Raw genomic sequence first — 21984 nt, 5'->3', positions numbered from 1 at the left:
CAATCCGTGTTTGTTAATAAGAAAGCATTCTCTGTGAGTGCTAATGTTTGCTAAGAAGTATGCTTAGTTATTATACTATGTAAGCATTATTTGTACATATTAGCATTACGTTTTCACCATTCGTACAATAAAAAAGTCACTTTCTGGTCTCGAGTCACCGCATGGGAGTGTTCAGCTTGCTGTATAGCTGTAAATGAGATTCTGTGAGGCCACGACAAAAACTGTTCAAAATATTTATCAAAATGGCAGTGATGTCTTCTGAATGAATTGTCCACAGTGGACAAATAGGAAAACACCACCTAGATTAAAAATGATTTCGGTAAACCTCATTACCACTAACGTCATCACAAACATCCCAGATTAAAAGCAAAAGTTAGAATTAAATGTCCTATGTAGCTACTAGCTAATGTTTGTTAAAAACATAATTCTCCGATTACTCAGAGAGCGATCTATCTTCATAGACAACAAAGTCTTTAGTGTTCTTCACTGACAACAATGGACACCATGGACTGCATACAGTCTATGGGACATCATGGACTGTGAGCAATTTTTTTTGGCTGCTAGGAGGTTTGGCTAAGCACAGATTAAAAGGAGTCAAAAAATATACTAGTTTCAATCAGATACATAATACAAATTTCTTATAAATATAAAATATATATTGCAAATTTGGACTTTGCTTGCATAGCCGATGGAAGCCCCTCTGTGACCAAACATCCTTTGTTCTGGAAATGGATGAATGGATGGATGGACACAGACAGAGAGAGAAAGAGCAAGAGAGCACAGTGTTTCCAGAACAGCAGCACATTTTAGACAGAGGTTCTTCATTAGCCGATAGTGTAGGCACAGCAATAAGCTGGTGACAGATTTCAGTATGAAATTATGTGTACTATATACTATAAATGCTGCAAAGCTTTTAAAGTACAAAATGCTTTTACGGTTCAAAACCAAGATTCAGAGATAGTTCCTCTTTGGTATAAGCTACACAAATTTATAAGGCAAGAAATGAAAAAGCTGACTGAGCGCAGGCCGTCTTCAACGACAGCTGCTACGCTCTGTGTGAAATTCAGAGACAAGAAGAGAAACATCGATGCAGAGAATCTGTTTCCACAGGAGTGTTGTGCACTGACTGGGGTTGAAGCTGCTCAGTTGTTCTCAAATCTGGAGTAAGAATTATCCTTTGTCAAACCTAAAACATAACAACAAGCATCCAAAGGTTAAAAGCAGGCATATGAAATTTCTCCCTTAGAAATATCAGTGCTTGTACTGATGCTAACAGTAAACTACAAGATCACTCCACATACTCAGACACTGGACTTCTGAAACACAATGATGGGAGCATCCCAGCACAACATGGAAAATAACTGCACATACTCAAACAGGAGACCTGGATTCATTTTATTTAGTTTATTTGAAACATTTCCCTGAAGCACAAATGTGAAGAACAACAATACAACAATCAAATAAAAGTTAGGCTGAGCTACAAACCCATTTAGAAAACTACTAAATGTTTAAAGAGATTATTTTTGTTATAAAAGCAAACAACAACAAGATCCTACCATATTTCTTACGAATTTCCTCATGTCTTGATTTCATCTGGGCTTTCCTATAGTCATATAAAAAGAAAATAATTAAGAGGAGTGATTCAATTTCCACAAGATACAACTGTATTAAAAACACTGACTGCCTGGTCTGAATCAGAGCCATTCCACTTCTTGTCTGTGGCCTTAGTGAACAGAACACATAAAAATGATATGCTGATTCATGCAAATCCCTCACCTCTCCTCTTGCTGAACTCGTCTTAGGTCAGTTTGTCTCTCCAGTCTCTCTTCAGTTCTCTTTGACCTTCTAAATCAGTATCAGACAAAGATCTCATAACATCTCAACACCCTGCATGAGATCACTGCAGTGTTAACCTGACTCTCAACAAAGTTTTTATTAGATCTCTATTTACACAATAGTTTAGAACTCCTCACCCAATGTTTTCACATTTGCAGCAGCAGAAACAGCAGACCAGTACTGCGATGATGATCACTCCAGCAATCACAGACAGAGCAATGATCAGTGTCTGAAAGTTCACTAATGTACAGAGAACCAGCTTTTAAATCACAATGAAAAACATCAGAATTTATCTTTAAAAAACTTCAACATCCTACCATAGAACTTTCCAAAAATCGCAAAACATACTAAAATGTTAGCCTTGCATGCCCTGTGGACAATGCCACATTAAAACACAATAAAAAACAATGCCTATTATTTATTGTTACACAGAACTCTGGAATATGCATCACCGCTGTCGTCAGCTGGAGACCCCAAGACTGGATATGAAGCAGTCACACATGCTGAGGCCAGTCAAGTCTACCAGTGCATACTACACAGTGCACATACATCCATGTCTCCTGAAGCATGGCTATTATGCATGAAAACGTTTTTAGTAAGTGTAGATGAAGTGCAGTGTTAATACAGCAGTGCATAGCCATCAGCAGTATTTGTGTAGCTGCTATTCTACTGTAATGAGTGTGTAGCAACAGGTTGTTGTGGGTAGCGCACCCCAACACTTCCCCCAACGCGCATCACTGAGGGGGCACAGGCTGCGTGGAGGTAGCACCGTCTGAACGGGGTAGTCACTGCACTTCTGACTGGAAATGCACCATAAACACTGCAAAATATTAATCACACACACACAAACTTGACTTTATTCGGAAAAAAGAAGGTTCTGCCCAAATTTAGTCTTATAGGCTAAGTAACAATATTTGAAGAAACCTACAGAAACGTTGGCAAGGCATTCTTCACAACTCGTGTTGGATTTGGCAACACAACCTGTTAATACAAATTGTGTTATATTGTAGTGCATGATCAACCTTCAAAGAGAAAATATAAGAAATATCTTGTTTATCTTTTATTATAATATTTTTCATAGTATCCAAAATCTTTAAAGGCATTAGATACATAAGAAACACTAAACATTAAAGTTTATATGATTTATATGTCTATATAAGTTTGTCAGATTATTTTCAATTCATTAAAATCATAAAAAATATTAAATTAAATATAAACACCAAAATGTCAATTAAAATGAAAGTACACTAAGTTATAACCAGCAGCAAGACGGTCACATGATTGGGATCACAACCTCATGATTCTCTCATGGCTGAAGCTGAGTGTAATAAAACAGCTAAACACATTCAATATTCAAGTAAAATCATCACAGCAGTGACAGTGTTTGTACAGACTGCTAGCTACGCCACGTTCGCCGAGATAGCGTCATCTTAGCTTCATCTGATCAACAATGTCAGATTATTAACGCTAACCAACTAAAATCTGTTCAAAAATGTTGTGTAATCTGAAAAAAGTTGAGTAATGTACTCCACAGCTCCACTGAGGCAGGGTTAGCTTAGCTTAGTCAACGCCTCTGACCCCAAAACCACATAAAGTGACTAAAACAAAGTCTTACTCGTAGATGCGGCGGTGGTCTGCGCGAAGACGTCCAAGTGTGCAACATCAACAAGTAGAAAAGAAAGAACAACAAAACCTCCAACTGTAAACATTTTAGAGAGTAAGAAATAACGGTCCGCCTATAACGACGCTGTAAACATTAGCTGGCTCGCGCTAGTTAGTGCGCGTGCTTGCTAATCACACGTCTGTAGCGCTGATGAGCCACAGCTGTTGCTAGGTAACCTTCCACCTTTGAGCTACTGAACTTCCTTAGCATCTAAGCTAGCCGGGGAACGACACTTAACATGTCAAAATAACACACTACCTAAATAAAACATCTGTTTGAAGTTTACTGGTTAATGTAGTGTAACAAGTTAGGCAACGCTTTAATGAGGTATTAGTTAAAATCTCATGTTCAAACCGAGGATTTGTACATGTATAGCGGTTCAAACCAATACACTGTTTACATGTAATATATGACTGAACACCGCCCTGGTGAACAGCTTCAGCGTGACGCAAGCGTTCACGCCTTGGCCGGGAAAACGGCTTTATTTTAAATACCAGGAGTTGCACATAACACATATACAGGGGATGCCAAACGAAATTTAATAATTACTTTTAAAGTAGTTTTAAAATGAATATGAATACCTATTATCTCATAGGAATTCATAAATCATGAACATGTAAATTATTCTTAGTTTAATGTTGGGTCTGGGTGGCACTATACAGTCTGTGCAGTGTTGATTCTGTGGATGGAGTTACTACACTTGTCAGTATAATAAAGGCTGTCATACAGCACAGATTGTACAGGCCCTAATCTTAACATTACATGTAGGGATTAAGGTCCTAACCCTAACTTTACATGTAAGGATAAAGGTCCTAACCCTAACTGAACCTGTATATATTAAGGATGTAGGCATGTGCTGCTTTCACTAATATTGAACTAAATGTAAACTCTTTGGAGTAGTGTTACTGCATGATCACACACAATTCATTTTGAGAACATTATAACAATGGATAAAACAACCCTTTTTAAATACAATAATTTATTAAAATATTTTGTAAGTCCAGTTACAAAAGAAAAAAAAGAAAAGAACTATCATTTTGTGAATTTTATTTCCAGAGATGAAATATTTTGCTAAAGGTAGGTAGGACGTTCTGGCCAGCTGCCTGCAGCCAGGCCAATAAGTCAATGGAAGCATGTGACAATCATCTTCTACCCACCACTCTTCCACTTACACACACTGTATCAGCACTGCGGGTTATGGCTGCAAACAATATGCAACTTACATTAAACCAAATCCATTACAAGAATAAATAGCCCACCCTCCCGATCCCACCCGCTGCCCACACTCACGTGTTGGCCTTCTGGTGACACCCATGATATGTTGTTATCATTAGAAAAGTTTAAAGTTGCATAAAATTTTAATTATGATGACAGTTCATCATGCAATATGAATGGGATTATATAATTATGGAAGACGATTTAAACTACCACTTAATTGCACAAATAAATCTTAATCTGTCAGCTGCTGTGGAGTCATCTTGATATAACCTGATATAAAATCAAGCACTGCAATGCTTTGAGCCAGTCATGCTCAGCACACAGAGACATTGGAGGATTGCAAGTAAGGCTTCTGTTAGAACAGAAACACTCCAGCAGATCCAGAGCAGAAGAACACAGTGACGTGAAGTGAAGTGGCATAATGCATGAACAGCCCTTGGTGAGTTAAATGCATAGCAAGATTACATGTGTTTAAAACACCCCTTCCATTGTATGCAGAAATACTTCCTTCCATTGAAATTCCATTGAAAACAACACTGAATCTGGTATAGAGTACAGTGTCTTCTACTGCATATATCAGCATCAAGCTCCACTGTTGAACTGGGCTGTCTGCAGTAGCAGCCCTCAGTAGACAGTGGTGATCACCAACACTGGTACTGGTAAGTAGACAGTGGTGATCATCAACACTGGTACTGGTTAGTAGACAGTGGTGATCACCTACACTGGTACTGGTCAGTAGACAGTGGTGATCACCTACACTGGTACTGGTCAGTATACAGTGGTGACCACCTACACTTTTGTGGTGCAAGAATGGTCGTCCTATGTCCAGCTGTCTGTCCTTCTTCCTTGTTCTGGGTCCAGGGCAGCTGATCTAGCTCCTTCCGTGACTGGAGGCTGATCGCACGCTGCAGCGTTTCTTCACAATCATGTTGATGTAGGCCTTCATGATTTTGGTGATCTCTCCAACCTGCAGGAGTCACAAAAATTACTACACAGTACAGAGCCTGAGACAAACAGGAAATTCAGATTAGAGTTTGCTACTGCATTTAAATCTCCCACCATACACTCATATTTGGCAGAAACTTTATGCAGTATGTAGCATAATGAAGATTATAATATGGTCTCATATGATCTCATACCTGTGGTGTCTCAAAGAACATGTCCCGTCCATCCACAGTGATCTTGTAGGTACTGGGTAGTGGAGCTCCGAAGAAGACGATGTGCTCGTAGGGGAAGGTGTCCAGGGGTTTGGCTTCTCCTCTCTTGTAGACAGACACATTCTCAGCACTAACTCCAAGCCACAGGTCTCGAGGGAACCCACCTTCCTTTGACTGCACACACAGAAACAGCTGCGTAAGGGTTCTGCTTTATACGACTATATCTGCTTTATACGAAGCCACGACTGGTGAGCTGGAGGACTATTACTAGAGTGGACATGACAGGTAGGTGATAGTCTATGGCATTCTGACTGCACACCTCTACAGTATGTATTCATATATTTATATCAGATGAAGTCAAGTTTTCAAAAAATTAGAAGAGAAATGTACAGTAGTAACTTGAAAGATGAACTCCGGTGTCAGTACTCCAGTAGACACTGCTAATTAAACAGTTAATTCGAAACTGCTGATAAGACACTGCTAATTATAATAATAATAATAATGGCAGTCGTGGTTTGGTGGTTAGGAAACCAGTCTTGTGACCAGAGGGTGGAGGGTCGTGGGTTCGATTCCCAGGCCTGAGGCCATGACTGAAGTCCTCTTGAGCAAGACACCTATTCCCAACTGCCCCCCAGGTGCCGGGCTAGGGCTGCGCACCGCTCTGGGCACGTGTGCACGACAGCCTCCTAGTGATAACTAGTGTGTGTGTACCACAGCCCCTACTAATCACTAGTGTGTGTTATCACTGCACAGATGGCTAAATGCGGAGGACAAATTTTGATTGGGGTGAAAATCACTACTAACTATGGCACATTTTCATTTTTTTTAATTAGGCACTGTTGATTTGGGACTGTTTATGACAGATGCCAGGTTCAGCTCACCTCCACATCGAACAATGTAGACCCGTATCCGGGCCACTCAGTGATGATGGCCATGTATTTGAGCATAGCGTGATGCTGACTGAGTCCCTGTAGATGGCGCCATTTCTCCACGATGTTGGCTCTGGTCCCTGCTGACTCCTCCTTCACCCACATGTCCAGCATCTGCTCTTCCTGCAGGCTGCGCTGTTTCCTCAGCGAGCCCTTCAGGCCCCTGCGTAGAGTGCCCTCCAGGAAGCTACTCCTCCGTTTGTCCAGCGATGGCGCCGCTGCTCCTCCCGCCCGGGTGAAGTGGAGGATCCGTCTGAGCAGGTGGCACATGGGGTAGACCTGCTCCAGGCTCCAGTTCACTCGTGCCGCATCGCCATGGAGATACTGCAGGCGCAGTGCGGCCAAACGCTGTAGTGTGTCCTCGTGAGCCGGGAAATGCCCACTGATCAAACTCTCGTGAGCCTTTAATAACAGAACAGAGCAGAAATTAATAATTGTCCCTTTAAGAACAGAGCGGAATAAATGCTGCACTGTGCCTTTAAGAGGGGTCCCACCTGCTCAAACATGAAGACAAACTCCACCCCTTCTTTGGGCATACTCTCCACATCCAGGAAACAGTAGAGCTTAAAATAAAGTCGCCACTGACCCTCCTCTTCTGCCTCTGTGGCTGCCAGTCTGAAGAAAACACACACGATTAACCTTTATGAATGTTTTATATCTGAGCAGAGTCAGAGTGTCGAGAGTGTGTCATAGTGCTGTATCTGAGCAGAGTCAGAGTGTTGAGAGTGTCACTCACTGACCGTTCAAACTTGGCCAACACATCAGCCACGATCACACGGCTCTCCACAGCGCGGTCCACTGTGTTATTGTGCTCAAACAGAGCAAACATGTTCCTGCTGTCTTCCATAGCCAAACCACGAATCAGCTTCTCTACAACCTGCATACATACATTCATGGACCCATGAGCACATATGTGTAACTCCCCCCCCACCCACACACATACACACACACCCACACACATGCATATACATGTGTATAGCATTGAACAAAATGGGTAAAAGGAAACTGATTTGATATATTTGTAAATGCTCAACACTTCCAGTGGACGCACTATAATAACTACATCACATAACTAATACATAACTACACAAACACTATAATAACTACATCACATAACTAATACATAAGTTAGTTATTATGTAGTAGTTATATAACTACTGCATAAACGCTATAATAACTACATCACTACTACATAACTAATACATAACTACATAAACACTATAATAACTACATCCCAACTACATAACTAATACATAACTAGATAGCCACTATAATAACTACATCTGTAATGTTCTTTTGAAGGTAGGGTGAGTTTCTCACCTCTCCTGCTGTGGTGTGAGAGCTGATGGAGATTTTGCAGGACCCTCCTCCATGACAGTACACCGTGGTGGTCATTTCCTGCCTGTTGCGCAGAGCTATGATCTCCTCCCGAGACGGGACAAACTCACGCCCTTTCGCCTTCTTCAGTGATTCCCCAATAAACAGAGCAAACAGCTCAATCTCTGTGCCAGGGAACAGCTCCCTGATTCTAGGAGGCAGTGTGGATAAAAGGGTTTCACACATATTAACACGCAAATCATGTCTTTCATGTCATAAAGAAGGTGAAGGGACGAGTCTGGGGGTCTGCAGGGGGAGGGGCTTGGGCAGTGGGAAGACTACAATACCTTTTCAGGTGAAATCTTAGGTAGCGCAAGATCCCACGGCTGGGCAGGAACGTGCAGCTCATACAGGTGAGCAGGTGCCAGTGGGCCTGGTTGGCAGGGTTGTCAGGCTGAGGAACATGATTTGTCTGCTTGATCAGCTGACAGTAGACCTCGTCTCTGAGTGTGCGTAGATCCTGGCAGGTCTGCAGGACGCCCTGGATAATGGGCACTGGGTCTGACACTACCTCCATCTCCTGCAGTGAGTTGAACACCTTCACGGCTTCATCCTGCAGACTGGAGTATCCCTTCTCCTTTTGGACTGGGAAGAAAAAGAGACATTACACCAGTTACTTCACCATTTTCATTAAATAGTAACCCAGCTGAACCTCAAAGTCTCAACAAAGACATAACAGGGTGATGTGGTATAGGGTAACAGTGGTGTGGTATAGGGTAACAGAGTGGTGTGGTATAGGGTAACAGTGGTGTGGTATAGGGTATGAGAGTGGTGTGGTATAGGGTATCAGTGGTGTGGGATAGGGTAACAGAGGTGTGGTAAAGGGTAACAGAGTGGTGTGGTATAGGGTATCAGAGGTGTGGTATAGGGTAACAGAGTGGTGTGGTATAGGGTAACAGTGGTGTGGTATAGGGTAACAGAGGTGTGGTAAAGGGTAACAGAGTGGTGTGGTATAGGGTATCAGAGGTGTGGTATAGGGTAACAGAGTGGTGTAGTATAGGGTAACAGTTGTGTGGTATAGGGTAAGGGAGTGGTGTGGTATAGGGTATCAGAGGTGTGGTATAGGGTAACAGAGTGGTGTGATATAGGGTAACAGTGGTGTGGTATAGGGTAACAGTAGTGTGGTATAGTGTAACAGTGGTGTGGTATAGGGTAACAGAGTGGTGTGATATAGGGTATCAGTGGTGTGGTATAGGGTAACAGTGGTGTGGTATAGGGTATCAGAGGTGTGGTATAGGGTAACAGTGGTGTGGTATAGGGTAACAGTAGTGTGGTATAGGGTAACAGTGGTGTGGTATAGGGTAACAGTAGTGTGGTATAGGGTAACAGAGGTGTGGTAAAGGGTAACAGAGTGGTGTGGTATAGGGTATCAGTGGTGTGGTATAGGGTAACAGTAGTGTGGTAAAGGGTAACAGAGTGGTGTGGTAAAGGGTAACAGAGTGGTGTGGTATAGGGTATCAGTGGTGTGGTATAGGGTAACAGTGATGTGGTATAGGGTAACAGAGGTGTGGTAAAGGGACTCACGGCTGACGTTGACCTCCCCGTATGGCAGGGGCAGTAGGGGTGAGTGGAGAGGGTGCTGTGTGTAGCGCAGGATGGGGTTCCTCCAATACATCTGCTCCACCACCTCCACATTCATACTGTTCTCCTACACAGCCAACACACACAATGTATTTACTGCGCCAGTCAAGTCAACGGCACAAAAATGTGGTGTATAGACACAGCTACAGCAGACCACACAAAAACACAGAAAACACAAAGAATCCACTGAATAACTTTGTGTGTTCCTCTGGGTAAACTATTCTGTAGCCTTCAAAGTCATGAGAACTTCACACAAAGAAGAATCTACTGCAGTACGACTGAAATGGTGGGAATCACCACACCACACCACACCAGGGTGAAGATGCACTACATAGAGACAGATGAGAGAAGCAGACTCAGATCCAGCCTCCACACAGCAAACCGGTACCTCACTCAACACTACAGGAAAGCTTGCAGGACTCTACAGGGTTATGCCTCAACAGCTGAAATGGACACAGCCACAAATCCAGTTTATTTCGTGGCACTTTGGTCATTAGCAAGAAATCACACAAGCTCATCAGTTTTGAAAAAAATTACCTTGATGTCCCTGATGAGTTGCTGAGTAGGTGTTTCTATGGGAACCTTGTTGTCGATTGCACCCTGTATCGCCGAGACCCATCTCATAGCCTCGTTCAGCAGTTTGGTGTAGAGACGGTAGGAGTGTTTTCTCCCGTGGACTATGATGTTCCAGTAACCTATGGAGGACATTAGAAGATAGACAGCAGGGCTTACTGAGGGGCAGGACAGCAGAGCACAGCTGAACACAGACTCACACATACAGATACACGTAGATACAGAGATACACAGATGTAGGCAGACAAACACACACACACGCACGCACGCGCGCACACACACACACGCACGCACGCACATACACACACACACACAAACAAACAGATGCAGGCAGACACTGACACAGGAAGACAGACACAGTGATACAGACGTAGGCAGAAACAGACACACAGGTGGGCACAGATACAGGCAACACAGACACGGATGGACAGACACAGAGTCACAGACTCCACAGGTACTCACCTGTCTCTTTGAACACCCTCTCCTCTGGCTGTACCACAGAACAGAGGCTGGTCAGCACCAGGGTTCCCAGTTTGCAGGCACTGCGCTCCGAGGTCTTATAGTAATCCAGAGAGTTGCTGGTGAGGACGAACCATCGTCTCTTCAACTTCAGAGAGGTGCTCTTACTGCTGGCCCTGACCTCTTTATTCAGCCAACCTGGTGAAGGCAGAGAGAGTTTACACAGTTCAAATAAGAGGGCTTGTACGTGATGTCTTTTTAACAAACATGGCAGTGTAAAGCACATGAGAAATGGGTATCACACCTCTTACTATGAAGTCCTGGCCATCAATGCGAGACTCTCCTCTGGGTTTCTGAAGCAAGCCAATCCAGTGATGCATCTCTTCAGGCAGATCAGTGTTACAGTGGATCACACGATTGGCTGTGATGATAACAAATGAGTTGGGCCTGCAAAACAGGACGTGAGCATTTCAATCACAAGCACAAATACATAAACTGTAATAGTGTGTGTGTGTGTGTGTGTGTGTGTGTGTGTGTGTGTGTGTGTGTGTGTGTGTGTGTGCATGTGTGTGTGTGTGCATGCAAGTGCGTGTGTATGTATACATGTGTGTGTGTGTGTACATGAGTGTGTGTGTCTGTGTGTGTATGCATGCATGTGTGTATGTGTGTTGCATCTGAAAATATTTTTGCTGTTCCTTTTCATTACCTATCAGGATTGTCTGAGGCACACACAGAGTCAATAAGTCCAACATCCAGAGTTCCCTGTGAGGATTACAGAATGTGCAAACTGATGACAAAAATGACAAAAAACATCTGAAATGATAGTGTCTGTTAAACTGGCTTGAGACAAGACACATATGTACATATGTGTCTTAAAATACATATTCACTATGGAGTTCCACATGGTTCGATATTTAGACCACTATGCTTTCTTCCCCATACTGCCCAAGGGTTATGCCAGCAGAGCTATGCTAACAGAGCTATGCTAACAGAGCTATGCTAGCAGGGCAGTCTGGTGGTTAGGTGGTCTTGTTATCGGAGGGTCATCATGAGTTTGATTCCCAGGCCCCAAGCCATGAATGAAGTGCACTTGAGCAAGGCACCTAACGCCAACTGCTCCCTGGGTGCCGGGCTAGGGCTGCCCATTGCTCTGGGCACATGTGCAGCCCGTAGTGAACACTAGTGTGTGTGTGTGTGTGTGTGTGTGTGTAATACAGCCCCTATTGATCACTAGTGTGTACGTGTGTGTGTGTATGTTCTCACTGCACAGATGAGTAAATGTAATTTCGATTTGGAGTGCAAATCACAATTGACAATGTGGCTACTTAAACAGTTATGCGAACAACACAAAATGACACTGTACAAGTTGTAGTCCAGACAGGTGTCACTTCCCATATTACCTCAGTCTGCTACAGGCTGTGCTTCTGAGGCTTTAGTGCATTGTGTATTTGTTTCTATTACTGCACATATTCAGGATTCACCAGTGCTGCGTGAAGCCTGAACTCATCACTCACCACGGCGTTCTTGGGGTTGGCCTGCTCATGACGCATCTCCATCAGCTGTTCTGGGGAGGCGCTGTGCACACGGCTTAGCACACTGAACCAGCCACTGCAGAGCAAACACAGACAGGAGGAGGCCCCAGAGACAGTGAAGAAACTGAATGAAAATTTGCCACAAGGAGGCATAGAATGTCAAAACGCGAATAGAGTGCACCTCACAAGAGATAGCAAACTCTTTGTGTTTTGGGTTTGTTCAAGCGATAATCACATCGTACCTGGCTTCCTCTGGAGTCTCTGCATATATGTGATAAGTTCTGTCTTCAGTCACTATGTTCAGTGCATTCTCTTTCTCATGGTTATCAACAATCTCCCTGTAAATAGAGAGAGATACTAAAACAAATGAAGCCAGCTGAGAGCTGCTAGCCACCCGCCGAGAGCTGCTAGCCACCCGCCGAGAGCTGCTAGCCACCCACCGAGAGCTGCTAGCCACCGGCCGAGAGCTGCTAGCCACCCGCGGGATTCATGCTGCGTCTCACCTGGCACTACGGATGTCGATGGTCCCCTTCAGCTTCTCCTCACTATCATTATCAAAGTACATGAGCTTCGTCTCACGCAGCACAAACCAGCGCATCTTCCAGTTCCTGCGGGACAGCGTGGACATCCCACCGCCTTTCTTATACAGCCAGCCGGACTTTAGAGAGTCCTGCTTGGACCTGAACCACATAAATGTCTCATCCTTCAGGACACACCAACGTCTCCGCCATGGGATCATCAGTCCACCTGAGAGAGAGAGAGAGAGAGAGAGAGAGAGTCATAAACAGTCATAATGTAGAGGTAACAGTTTAATACTTTATGTGCTGGTAATGGTGTAATTGTCAGGGCTGGCTCAGATGCGGCTCTGCCGGTCACCACAGGAGGGAGCTCCCGAGTCCGCACTAGGAGTCATCGCAATCAGCAGTGATCTGTCACACCTGCTCTCCTTCCTGCTTAAGGAAGTGAGTTGTGACAACTCACCACTGAATTGTTTTGGTATCAAGCCTTTGCGCTTTCAGCCTTTCGCTTGCTCTGTGACATTGCACTGCGTTACAAGGTGTCTTGCCACCTCCCTCTCTCTCTTGTACCTCTGTCACTTATTCGAGTCTCTATCTTCTGCACTGCTCCCTAGCCCATCTCAAGTTTTCCTCCCCATTACATACATCCGTTCTACTTTTATTTTAGGAATTTCCCCTAGCTTCTTTGGTTTGTTTTATACGCGTAGAGTTTTCCGCGCCTTTTGAGTCCCCCTTTATTATTATCTTCCGTGTTTCTATGGTCGAGTTAATTTTGTTAGGCGTTGAGTTTTCCACGTTGTTTTGTGTTTACTCCCTTAGTTATCTCGCGTGCTTTCATGGTTGAGTTTATTTTGTTTATGTGTTGATTCTTATCCGCGTCTTTTGTGTTCAGTGTCTGTCACCGCTGGTGTCTGTCTGCCTCACTCTCTCACTGACTAGTGACTATAGTCATTTATTTATCAGCTCGAGCTGGCACTTGGGTCCACCTCTCTCTCTGTTTTCACGCGGTGTGTGCGTTCACGTACTCACCACGTTACAGTAATACTCACTCTTCATGTACAGATAACTGTGGAAGTATGGAGGGCCACTACCATTCAGTAGGGTGACCCTGCCATTGGACACCTCTTCATCCGTGTCCACGTAGTCGTCATTCTCCTCATCACTGTCTATGAACTGTGGAGAAGAAGCACGTGATGGTCACAGATGAGCCAAATGACGCCTGGCACAGAACACAAACAGCCTCTCTTCCTCCAACACTGACTTCACTGTGCGCACTGATGGTTATTCGGGATCCTGGTGATGAGGTGATGCTTATTTAAGTGTCAAACTGTTCTAGCTGATTTTAAATAGTGTCATATGAAATGGCAACCTGGCTAAATTATTTTATTAAGACATAAAAATCACAACTGTTTAAAGATCAGGTGCAGCATGTACACGCCAGGGTGACAATGGGAATCTGTCTCAACTACAGGCAGCACACGCATGGGACTGTTTAACAGTAAACACACGAGGAACAGACGATGTGTGATTCATCAATTGATCAATCTCTCCCACATAATCTATCAATCACTCCCACGTAATCTATCAATTTCTCCCGCACAATCTATCAATCACTCCCACGTAATCTATCAATCACTCCCACGTAATCTATCAATCACTCCCACGTAATCTATCAGTCTCTCCCGCATAATCTATCAATCTCTCCCGCGTAATCTATCAATCACTCCCACGTAATTAATTACACCCATGTAATCTATCACTCCCACATAATCTATCAATCACTCCTGTGTACTCTTATAAACTACATTTTATAACTACTGTGCACAGCATTTACAGTATTTATCAGAAACTATCATCAACACACACTGAAATAAAGTATATTTGTTATTCGGACACTACATGTGCTCCCTGTACTGATCCCATGACCTGGGTGTTACTGGGTGTTACTGGCAACTAAAGCTTGCACCACAGCCTGCAGTGAGTGTAGGAACTACAGAATGGACCCATATTCTCCTCTTTGAAATATTTTAATACTTTGAAATCTCTCCACTGGTTATAGTGAGGCTATTAACAACCTTCTGTGTGCCATTACTTACTGAATCACTGCTGTCCCTGAAGGAGTCCATGTAAGTGCCCAAGGACCTCAACACCTCCTCGTCAGTGAGGTGACCATTGTTAACGCCTCCTGTATCCTCCTCAAACTCCTCCTGGTCATAGTCGGACTCAACGTCTGGCAGAACACTGCGGCTGAGCTCCCCCGTGTGTTGCTCCGCCTCCCCACCACAACCTCCAGAGTGTCCCACAGATGGAGCTGTGACAGGCGGAGGGGGAGGTGGGGGTGGCGTGGGGAACTCAGGCCGGCTGTGTGAGGCAGTGGAGGTGTTCAGTGAGTCCTGTGCGAAAGCAGACGGAGGAGGGAGGTGGGGGGTAATGTTTGCGTCCAGGGGCTCCACAGCAGCAGGGGGCAGGTCTTGGTGGGGCAGGACCAGGAGGGGCAGGTCAGGGCAGGAAACAAACTCATCTTCAGCATGAAAACCCTCGTCCAGCTCGTCTTCGGCCAGCGTGATCTCAGGAGGCTCGTGCAGGTTCTCCTCACTAGACAGCGACTGCTCCAGGCCTCCGAAGTCCAGCATATCCAGGAACTCGGTGGCCACACGCGATGCCTCCTTCTCCAGCCGGTAGATCTCGGCGTCTCTGAGGTCCCGCAGCTCCCGCTGTGAGGTCTCGCTCAGCAGGGCCACCCCGTCATCACGCTCCCTCTGCAGACGCTCGATCTCACGCTCCAGTCTCAGGATCTCCTCCATCTGCCGACTCTCCTCCTCAGAGGAGTACTGCCAGCCGCCACGCCACTCACACTCCTCCTTCTAAGGACACAAACACACGCCTCCTTAATTAGGTGCTTTTCTCTTTCGTCCAGGTTTTCAGAAAGCATTTGAATCATGAAACGTACCGTTACCTTGGTGCTACACTGGTGTGTTCCTGGTTGATTCCTAACAAACATAAATAGGAATTGTGACATTCATTTAGCAGAAATGAGGAAAATGTGGGAAATGTGGGGAAATATGGATCAGTTGTGGAAGGGTTGGAGTGCTTAAAATAGTTGGCAAAAGTAGAAGAAGGCTTGTAAGAGCTTGGGAAGGTGGGGGTGTACCTGCTGGGACCTGATCCTCTCTCCTCACTGGCTTCTTCAGTCCTCAGCTTCTCCTCCTCTTCCTGCTGTCTCCGGATAGCTTCCTGTTCCTGCTCCTCTCTCATCTGTCTCTCTTCCTCTTCCCTTCTTTGCTCCTCCAGCTGTCTCCGCTCGTCTTCTGCTCGTCTCCGCTCGTCTTCTGCTCGTCTCTGCTCGTCTTCTGCTCGTCTCCGCTCGTCTTCTGCTCGTCTCTGCTCGTCTTCTGCTCGTCTCTGCTCGTCTTCTGCTCGTCTCTGCTCGTCTTCTGCTCGTCTCCGCTCTTCTTCCTCCCTCTGCCGCTCCTCCTCTTCTCTTCTGTCCTGCTGGAGCTGTTGGCAGCGTCTGCGGGCCAGATGCCCCCGGAGATGTTTCTGGAGGACCACCGTGGCAGAGCGCATGCGTAGGAAGCTCCGCCTCCAGAAGTGAGCACGGAAGGTTTTTTGGATGGTGATTGTGCTGGATTTAACTTTCCTGTAGTGCTTTCTACAACAGACATGGGCAGTGGGCTGATGTCATGCTTACACACACATCACCATTTCTTTGGAAAAGCACTGCACTAAACATTCTGTGTTTGTGTGGCATTTCTAAGAGGGTGACGGAGTGTTTGCTACAGATCGCAGTGGTTTACAAGAAACATTAGGGACACTAGATACAGATGCATAAGAACACTCACGATGCACAGCCTTAACAGATTATGGCAGTCCAACCCAAAGCCAAAACGACACGGGGACAGGCCAGCGCTTGTATACACAAACCAAACAACTTGGATTACATTTGAACTCCTGCAAACACCTTCAAATAGCTTTAATCACATTCAATTACCTTCAATAGCATTGAATTAACTTCAAACTATTTTCAAGTACCATTAAACAACTTCATTTACCTTCAAATACCTTGAAACAGCATTACGAATATATGGGTACTGCTAAAAAATACTTTTTTGGAACATAGAAAAAGTTATTATTTTTATTTACGAGTGAAAAACACAATGGACACCAACTCAGACTGTCTCTCCTACACACAGAACCTTTGTAATAGAATCATTATAAACCTAATACCTCACCCTACTGGTCTGCAGAACATTAGAAACACAGCTAACACTGTGGCTCAACTGTGGCTCAACAGGCCTGACTGTGTCTTCAATGCAGCATTTCCTCTGCCCCTCTGGGTCAGCCAGCCTGCCCAGCAGAGCTGTTCCAGCACATTCAGTATAAAACCCACACCAGCTGCCTCACCACCATACATGTACATACTAGAACAATATGACTGTGCAAATTTTGTCCAGTTTGGCATTAAGAGATTATTACAGTCAAAAATAGAACTTAAATGAGCACTAACACTGCAGATAGTCCTTGTTCTCCTTCTTCTTTACATTGTGTGTTTATTTATACTTCTACATATCAGTTTTAATTCCTGTTTTCTGAAACTGTGTTTATTTACAATACTAGGTAATAGCGTTTAATCCTGTAGTTTAGCAGTAGTCTGGTTCGAGGGTATCTTGAATTCTGATCTATCTATGCTATGTAGGGTAAATTCTGTGAACAGGCAAAGCACTTTGAAAGTCGCTCTGGATAAGAGCATCTGCTAAATGCTACAAATGTAAAATTTAGATGTAAAATGCCAGTTTGGCAATGAGAGATTATTACTGTGAAAAATTTGTGCAGCTTGGCATTAAAGTATTCCATGATAACTTTTATGTTTTGGCTTTAAGAATACACAAACAAAAATATAAAGGGAAATGTATATTAATATTACCAAAGTACCATAACTGTTTCATAAATGTAATCTGTAAATTTACATTACCTTCAGCAAATGACTGTATTTGTTATTCCTGTACTGTTATTAACAAAGGGTGACTATATATAAACTTAATAATACATAATGAATATGTAATAAATATCAATAAAACATAAATAAAAGGGCATATACTAATCACTGTTAAATATATCAATAAGGTACTAAGATGTAGTCCCATTAGCTGTTCCAGCACAGCAATGTAAGAGTTAATTGAGCAAGTAACTGAATATAGTTCATCACTTAGACAATATTTATACACAAACTCAAACACAGAAAGCGTCACACGTGCGGACACAGTCAATTATACTTAATACACAACTGAAAAAAAAGGTTACAACAGCTTTGATAAAAGTGCTCATGTTCTTTAACACATGCACACACACACGCATATGCTTACACACTCACACACACTCACACACACGCACACTCGAGTGTGCATTCCAACATGTGCTACTGACCTTGCCACATAGCTCAGTATGTGGGCTCGGATCACCATGCCCGCTGTTCTGCGCACCTCCTCACGTTCCTTCTCCAGCCTCTGCTCCAAGACCTCCTTCAGGAAGACCTGCCCACACACAGGGAGGTGCAGAGACAACACAGAACAAAAGGGTGTGCGTGGGGAGGAGAGAGAGAGAGGGAGGGAGAGGGAGTAGAGTTATGGGGGTGGATAAGGGCTTCTGGTGTGTGTGCGTGCAAGTGTGTGTGTGTGTGTATGTGCATGTATGTGTGTGTGTGTGTGTGTGTGTGTGTGTGTGTGTGTGGTGAGAGGGGTGTGGTCCAGTGTCATTGTGTTGAAACAGCTCACGTCCTGCTGCTGATCCTGCAATACCAGCCGGACTGAGCCCCCCCCTCCCCCTATGTCTCTCTCTCTCTCTCTCTCTCTCTCTCTCTCTCTCTCTCTCTCTCTCTCTCTCTCTCTCTCTCTCTCTCTCTCTCCCTCCCCCTCTCTCCCTCTCCCCCCTCTCCCCCTGTCTCTCTTTCTCCCTCTCTCACTCTTTTTCTTATTAAGAACTAGAAGCTCACTGTCTAGTTAACCCTTTCTGTCCTGATTTAGTCCTGGTTGAGTTATAAAGATGTCACTGGCAATTCAAAGTGCTTTACATAAGGAAAGAAGAAGCTTATTATGACCTGATAATGTCTGTCACATTGGGAAGGTAATTGCCATGACCAAATATAAAAATTAAAAACAGGCACCCCAACCAGGCACACAAATACTATGTTAAACCAATGTTTATACACAAAGCCAAACACACAAACACACACACACGCACACGCACACACACACACACACACACAAACACACACACACACACACACACACACACACACACACACACACACACACACACACACACACACAGTTGAATTGTGCTTGATTGTGCTTGGCTTGATCCTTAAACCCATTGTGAGACTTCCTGGTGCATATGACCCAGATGTTCCTGTAATCCCTGACACAGCTGCACCAACACACACACACACACACACACACACACACACACACACACACACACACACACACACACACACACATACTGTATATACACACACAGAAGGAGGAGGTTTCCTTGACCACATCCTTCCCTATCCTACACAAACCTTCAGCCTTCATGCCAGGAATACTTTTCCCACACACACATGCACAGACACAGTATGGATATAATTATATACAGATTTTTTAACACACACATATCCACCACCTTGCAGCCTGAACATCAAGTAAAAGTGCACACACACACACACACACACACACACACACACACACACACACACACACACACAGTCCAGCAGTGGCGGCTGGTTCTAAAAGTTTTGAGGAGGCCCAAACAAATTGAGAATTCAAAACATTGTCAAATGTACAAAGGTAACACACATATTGCAGCAAGACTGTACAGTGTTTGGAAACAGCAGAAGAATAAATGTATTACATAAACGTGTTGTATTATATAAATGTGGTGTATTAATATATACTTAAATATATGATTGTTTGGTTAGCATTTGCTCCGGTAGCTACATATAGCCAAAATTCCAGCACTTTTTAAAATCTGGCAAAACTGAAGCATTTTCAAGGATTTCAAGCACCCTGAAATTGGGTCTGTCAGCTCCAAACTCCTTTATCCTTTAATTCTTAAACCGAACGCCTGCTGAAGGGGTTTGTTTGTGAGGATAAAACTGAATTTTCCTTCATTTGATAGAAATGATGTGCCAACTTAAATGTAAACTATTCATCGAAGTTAAATCTAAATCTTCCACATGCTCTTGGTCAGCTAATGAGCTGTCAGAATGCTAATGCCAATCATCGAAGATAAACCAATCATAATAAAATAGTCATAGTAAAAAATAATTACTGGACTGATAGGCTACTGATAAAAGTAGGCGTGACCGAGGCGCATCAAACTTTAGGGCAACCAATTAAAGAGCTTCTCCAGATCACGTGCTTACCAAAAGTTTAAGAACCTACACAGACATGCATTAGTGCAGCACCCACACACAGGAAGTATACGGTACACATGTGTCACAGAAATTCAGCAGATATAATTGTTTTTTTTTTTTTAAAGAAAGGACAATGGCCAGTATTACTAGTTTCATAACTCGTTTACAAAATATAATTTACATAAGTTTACATGTCTAAGTAGCATTTATTCTCTGTATACTTTTATGGGGACGGTGCCCCAGCGCCCCCTACTGACGAGCCACCACTGCTGTCCAGTCTATAAATACTGTCCAGTCTATAAACACTGCCCAGCCCATAATAAACACATCCCAATCCACAAACACTGCCCAGCCCATACAAACACTGCCCACTCTTGTCCAGTCTATAAACACTGCCCAGCTCACAAATATTGCTCTATCTATGCACAATGCCCATTTATAAACACTGTCCAGTCTATAAAGACTGCACTGCCTCTCCATTGGCCAGGCTAGGGTTTAAGGTAGAAAGAGTTGAGAGGGTTTACCCAGCGCAGTGCAGGGTTAGCAGTCATTAGTGCTGGCTGATGCGTAGTGAAAGAACTCTGACCTTGAGGGGGTTTTACTGCACTGACAAGCAAAGAACAAATTGGAGTGGACCAACCCTGAACCTCCCCAGCAACAATGAGGCTATTTTACAGCCAGACAACCACTGAAGCATGACTCTATTCAGGACCAGACCAGTTGACTCTGTGTGTGGGTGACTGTGTGTGTGTGTGTGTGTGTGTGTGTGTGTGTGTGTGTGTGTGTGTGTGTGTGTGTGTGTGTCTGTGTGTGTATGTGTGTGTTTGTATGTGTGTGTTGCATGCATGTGTGTATGTGTGTGTGAATGTGTGTGCGTGCATATGTGTATGTGCATGCGTGCTTCTGTGTGAAACACACAGATCAGAAACTAGGAGTTCTTCTGGTTCTCGTGGCTCTTTCCTATGGACATCAGCTACTCATGAACTCAAACTGTCATTACACCATTCAGCAGAAGTGACTTACATTATTTTGTCTTTTTAATGTATATTTGGTGTATATTGTATGTATAACTTGAGACTCAGAATGTCCAATGAATGCCTTTCTGCAAGTCTGAAACCTCTGAGCCTATCACAAGTCACAGGGCCTCTCTGAAACACCTTACTTAGCCAATGACAATCAACAGGTCCTCACTGATACATCTTGCCCAATGCTTGTCTGAACAGCCACTGCAAAACAATGACTGACTAAAAGATAAGAACAGAGTCCATGCTGCACACAGAACGTGCTGGACTGCAGAGGTGCAGGGAGAATAACAAGCAGGCCTGGGAGGGCTGCATGGGGAGGAGCAGCGGTTGCTGCTGTCAATCACTGCTGATGAAAAGAAGAGTCAGAAAGACCCTGAAGAAGTCAAAAAGGCAGCTAACCTAGAGTCTAGAACCCAACCCTAAATCTAGAGTCTAGAACTCTAACCCTAGTCTAGAACTCAAACATTGAGTCCCCCCCCCGGGGTCTAGAACCATAAACCCTGGAGTCTAGAACTCTGACCATGACCCTGGAGTCTGGAACTCTAACTCTATTCCTGGAATCTAGAACTTTAACCCTAGAGTCTAGAACTCTAACCAATATACCAATTTAACACTAGAACACTTCCATAACAATACCAATTTAATACTATAGCCCCATAACAATGTCAATTTAATGGGATCATGGAATCATTCATTATGCTAACAAAAAACAGGCAGACA

The 21984-nt window shown here is 43.9% G+C and overlaps 2 protein-coding genes across 3 annotated transcripts in view; both read right to left on the bottom strand.

Moving 5' to 3' along the window:
• Positions 1 to 219: 219 nt before the first annotated feature.
• On the bottom strand, positions 220 to 3877 carry pttg1ipb (PTTG1 interacting protein b). The gene is made up of 7 exons (XM_077002126.1): positions 3452 to 3877; positions 2765 to 2817; positions 2548 to 2656; positions 1974 to 2076; positions 1777 to 1845; positions 1557 to 1603; positions 220 to 1186 (listed from the first exon to the last, which is right to left on the bottom strand). The coding sequence occupies exons 1-7, from the start codon at positions 3543 to 3545 to the stop codon at positions 1143 to 1145; spliced, it is 519 nt and encodes a 172-aa protein (XP_076858241.1). The 5' UTR covers positions 3546 to 3877; the 3' UTR covers positions 220 to 1142.
• Positions 3878 to 4467: 590 nt separating this feature from the next.
• Positions 4468 to 21984, bottom strand: part of myo10l3 (myosin X, like 3) — a 50017-nt gene continuing 32500 nt past the window's right edge. The window contains exons 21-40 of one of the 2 annotated variants that reach the window (XM_077002124.1): positions 18268 to 18374; positions 15995 to 16495; positions 15800 to 15833; positions 14940 to 15707; positions 13893 to 14016; positions 12829 to 13072; positions 12568 to 12663; positions 12308 to 12401; positions 11500 to 11555; positions 11098 to 11240; positions 10797 to 10991; positions 10299 to 10456; positions 9705 to 9828; positions 8468 to 8765; positions 8124 to 8331; positions 7544 to 7680; positions 7298 to 7418; positions 6756 to 7205; positions 5857 to 6048; positions 4468 to 5684 (exon numbers count right to left, since the gene is read on the bottom strand). In XM_077002124.1, coding sequence (XP_076858239.1) covers positions 5589 to 5684; positions 5857 to 6048; positions 6756 to 7205; positions 7298 to 7418; positions 7544 to 7680; positions 8124 to 8331; positions 8468 to 8765; positions 9705 to 9828; positions 10299 to 10456; positions 10797 to 10991; positions 11098 to 11240; positions 11500 to 11555; positions 12308 to 12401; positions 12568 to 12663; positions 12829 to 13072; positions 13893 to 14016; positions 14940 to 15707; positions 15800 to 15833; positions 15995 to 16495; positions 18268 to 18374 — 4146 coding nt within the window. In that variant the 3' untranslated portion in view covers positions 4468 to 5588. Of the gene's footprint in view, positions 5685 to 5856; positions 6049 to 6755; positions 7206 to 7297; positions 7419 to 7543; positions 7681 to 8123; positions 8332 to 8467; positions 8766 to 9704; positions 9829 to 10298; positions 10457 to 10796; positions 10992 to 11097; positions 11241 to 11499; positions 11556 to 12307; positions 12402 to 12567; positions 12664 to 12828; positions 13073 to 13892; positions 14017 to 14939; positions 15708 to 15793; positions 15834 to 15994; positions 16496 to 18267; positions 18375 to 21984 lie in introns of both variants that reach the window. The other variant, XM_077002125.1, reaches the window with a different exon arrangement.

This window comes from Brachyhypopomus gauderio, chromosome 4 (genome assembly GCF_052324685.1).
Source record: "Brachyhypopomus gauderio isolate BG-103 chromosome 4, BGAUD_0.2, whole genome shotgun sequence".
Taxonomy (NCBI): domain Eukaryota; kingdom Metazoa; phylum Chordata; class Actinopteri; order Gymnotiformes; family Hypopomidae; genus Brachyhypopomus; species Brachyhypopomus gauderio.
Note: the sequence above shows the minus strand (reverse complement) of the source record. Positions and strands in the feature narration are given on the sequence as shown.